We start from the raw sequence: 3402 nt of genomic DNA on the forward strand, positions 1-3402 counted from the left end.
CTCTACCCCACCCAACTTTGAATGTTCTCTTTAAAGAATTTGTTGTTTTGTTTGTTTTTCTAATCAGGCTTTTTCTGTTTGGAGCCTGTCCAGGAACTTGCCTCGAACTCACAGATCCACCTGCCTCTTCCTTCCGAGTGCTGGGACTAAAGGTGTGCGCCACCACTGCCTGGCAAACAAAATAACCAAAAAGCCACTCCACTAAGTACAATTGGTGCTTCCTGGGATATTCTTGTCAGGAAGAGTTGGTCGCTCAACTCCCTCCCTCGAACTCTACTTTACTCAGAAGGAAGCTTCTGTCAGGTGCCCGTGACCCTGACCGGTGGAGGCGGGATTCACTCAGAGTCCCGACCCCTCTAAGCCGGGCGGGGCCCCCTCCCGCCCGAGGCTCCGAGGTTCCTAGAGACCGCGTGGTCCCAGCCTGATCGCGGGCTCCGGGAGTCTCCGCTTTCAGCGCCACACCAGGCTGACCGCGTCTGTCCGCAGGGGATTTCGTGATCCAGCACAAGTGCCAGTGTTACTACACCAACGGGACGCAGCATGTACGGTATGTGACCAGGCACGTCTACAACCGGGAGGAGTTCGTGCGCTTCGACAGCGACGTGGGCGAGTTCCGCGCGGTGACCGAGCTGGGGCGGCCGATCGCCAAGGACTTCAACAGCCAGAAGGACTTCATGGAGCAGAAGCGGGCCGAGATAGACACGGTTTGCAGACACAACTACGAGAAGCCGTTGGCCGTCACCACCCTGCAGCGGCTTGGTGAGCGCAGGGCTGGTCCGCGGGAGGCACCGGCTGTTAGGAGCGTGGGTCGGAAGGGGACTCGGCAGCCAGGAGTCCCAGAGTGAGGAGCTGTCAAGACCTCCTCCCTGTAGGTCCTATCCCACGCAGTGCCTCCTGGAGACTCCCTCCTTCTTCACCTTTGCCCTTTGCCCTATGACCTGTGAGGTCCACGCTCCCCTATGACCCCAGCTCTTCTGAGAACCCCGCAGCCAGGACACCCCTCTTCCCTGACTCAGGGAAGCTAAACAGGGGAGAGGCCACGGTCCTGTAACGATGTGTTTTAAGTTTTGGAGCCGAGTAATTTTCCACCATTGTGTTCTCCTGCTTTCCATTTGTCCTTTGAGGGCCAAAGTTTTCTTGTGAAGGCTGTTTGCTGCCTGGCACCTACTGGAAGCCATTAGTGGCCTTATGTTCTTCCTGCTTTGAAGCAGACTGCGTTGACTTGGATCATACTAAAAGTCTGTGATACAAAATCTGAGGGGAAAGTATAAAACAAAACAACAACAAAGGCATCCTCACTGGAGCCCTAGAGCTGGGGTTACAGACAGTTGAGAGTAAGCGCTGGGAACTGAACCCAGGTCTTCTGCAGGAGCAGCAAGTGTCCCTAGCTGCCAGCTCTCTCCATCCCCCAGGCTTCCTTTCTTGAGGGGAGGAGGCTGCACTTTACCACCCCAGCCCTAGAGCTAGCAGTTTAAGGGATCCTAGCTCCATTTTCATCCTGGACCTGCCGCGTCCTGGGTGAGTCCATTGTTATGTGGACGCCATTACTTCAGCCCCTCTCAGGGACAGTGATGGCATTGCCCTCTGAAGCTTTCACTCACGTCTTCCGTGGCTCATTTCCACTTCGGACTCTCCCTGATACTCTCCGAGAACCTCTTAGACATGATGCCAATTAAAGGGTTGTGTTCAGATTCAGTATTGTAAAATATGATTGATGGCTAACACAAGGTTGCTTATGTTTTCCTCTCTTGCTTTCTGGGCAACCTTTCTGAAGCAGTGCCTTGGTGGTCCCTTAGGAAGTTTATTCCTCACTGCAAAAGAATTCAGTGAAGGCAGTCAGTAACTAACTCACTTGACTGTGGAAAGATGTGGGAGATGAGAGAACATAGTGTGTCCTCAATTCATGAAACACATTCAGAATGCACGCTGTTTTCACCCAGAATGGATAAAGGGAATGTAGGGAGATTGCTCCTGGGGTAGCGGGCACGGTGTGTGCAGTCAGTCGGGAAAGACAACTGTCTGACGGTGCATGACAGTCTGAGGAGATGAAGGCAGTGATGTTGTGCTGGAGTTACTTTCACATTTCTTCTTCAAAAATTATAAACTTGAAATCACGATAATTTTTTATCTTTTTCTTACTACATTTCATGTTATTTTCCTGTTGACTGCTAACATTTGTGGAGTGGATCTTCATTCAGTGTTAGAGCCCAGGCATCCCCATCCGCCTCTTCACCATGGGGACCATCCATGTGCCCCCATCTCAATCACAGCCTTCCTGCCCATGTGCCCCATCTCGCTCACTGCCTTTTCTCCTCTGTTCCCCAGAGCAGCCCAAGGTGACCGTCTCCTTGTCCAGGAAGGAGGTCCTCAACCACCACAACAGGCTGGTCTGCTCGGTGTCAGACTTCTACCCGGCCCACATCAAAGTGCACTGGTTCCGGAATGGCCAGGAGCAGACGGAGGGAGTTGAGTCCACACAGCTTATTCAGAACGGGGACTGGACCTACCAGGTCCTGGTCATGCTGGAGATGACCCCTCAGCGGGGAGACGTCTACACCTGCCACGTGGAGCACCCCAGCCTGCAGAGCCCCGTCACTGTGGAGTGGAGTAAGGGAAACTTTTATTTCACTGTAGACCCCACATGACATGGGCTGTTTGCTGTTATCACCCCATCCCTATGATGACATCTCCTTACCCCTCCAAAGTCACCCACCCCATCCCTCCAGTGCCACCCATCCTGTCAATTTTTGTGCAAAGTCTGATTCCACTACTGAGTTGAGAATTACAGGAAACCAGATCTCTTGTCTCACAGTAAGGGCATCAGGAGAACCCTGACCTCATTGTCTTTCCCAACAGGAGTTCTGGGAGATCACTGCTTACACTGGGAACTCGTCCCTAACATCCAGAGGACTTGACAGTGACAGCTAGTGACTGGGTGTTTTGACCCAAGGTTATAGATATGTCTGTGAGGTGCGAGCATCCACTTAGCCTCTCTCACTCACCGCTGGGTTCTCATCTCCTGGGCTTCCTTCCCTGGATAGGGTCAGAGCAGTGACCGGGTCGTCCCAGCTCTGTACCTCATATGACTCAGGCAGACTTTAGGCCCCCAGTCAGGGCTGTTGGGATGTGTGGGGACAAAAGCTGACACCCAGGTTCTGCTCCCCAGGGGTACAGTCCGAGTCTGCCCAGAGCAAGATGCTAAGTGGCATCGGGGGCTTCGTGCTGGGGCTGATCTTCCTCGGGCTGGGCCTTTTCGTCCATCATAGGAGCCAGAAAGGTGAGGACCCTGGGGACACTGGGGTGGTGGGCAGTGCTGAGGGGAGGAGCTGTGCTGAGGGGAGGAGCTGTGCTGAGGGGAGGAGCTGTGCTGAGGGGAGGAGCTGTGCTGAGGGGAGGAGCTGT

General features: G+C 53.8%; 1 protein-coding gene across 1 annotated transcript in view; it reads left to right on the forward strand.

Moving 5' to 3' along the window:
* LOC101985629 (rano class II histocompatibility antigen, A beta chain-like) overlaps positions 1–3402 on the forward strand; it is a 6029-nt gene that overhangs the window by 1202 nt on the left and 1425 nt on the right. The window contains exons 2-4 of the mRNA XM_013351152.2: positions 487–759; positions 2326–2607; positions 3167–3277. Coding sequence (XP_013206606.1) covers positions 487–759; positions 2326–2607; positions 3167–3277 — 666 coding nt within the window. The remainder of the gene's footprint in view (positions 1–486; positions 760–2325; positions 2608–3166; positions 3278–3402) is intronic.

This window comes from Microtus ochrogaster, linkage group LG2 (genome assembly GCF_000317375.1).
Source record: "Microtus ochrogaster isolate Prairie Vole_2 linkage group LG2, MicOch1.0, whole genome shotgun sequence".
NCBI lineage: Eukaryota > Metazoa > Chordata > Mammalia > Rodentia > Cricetidae > Microtus > Microtus ochrogaster.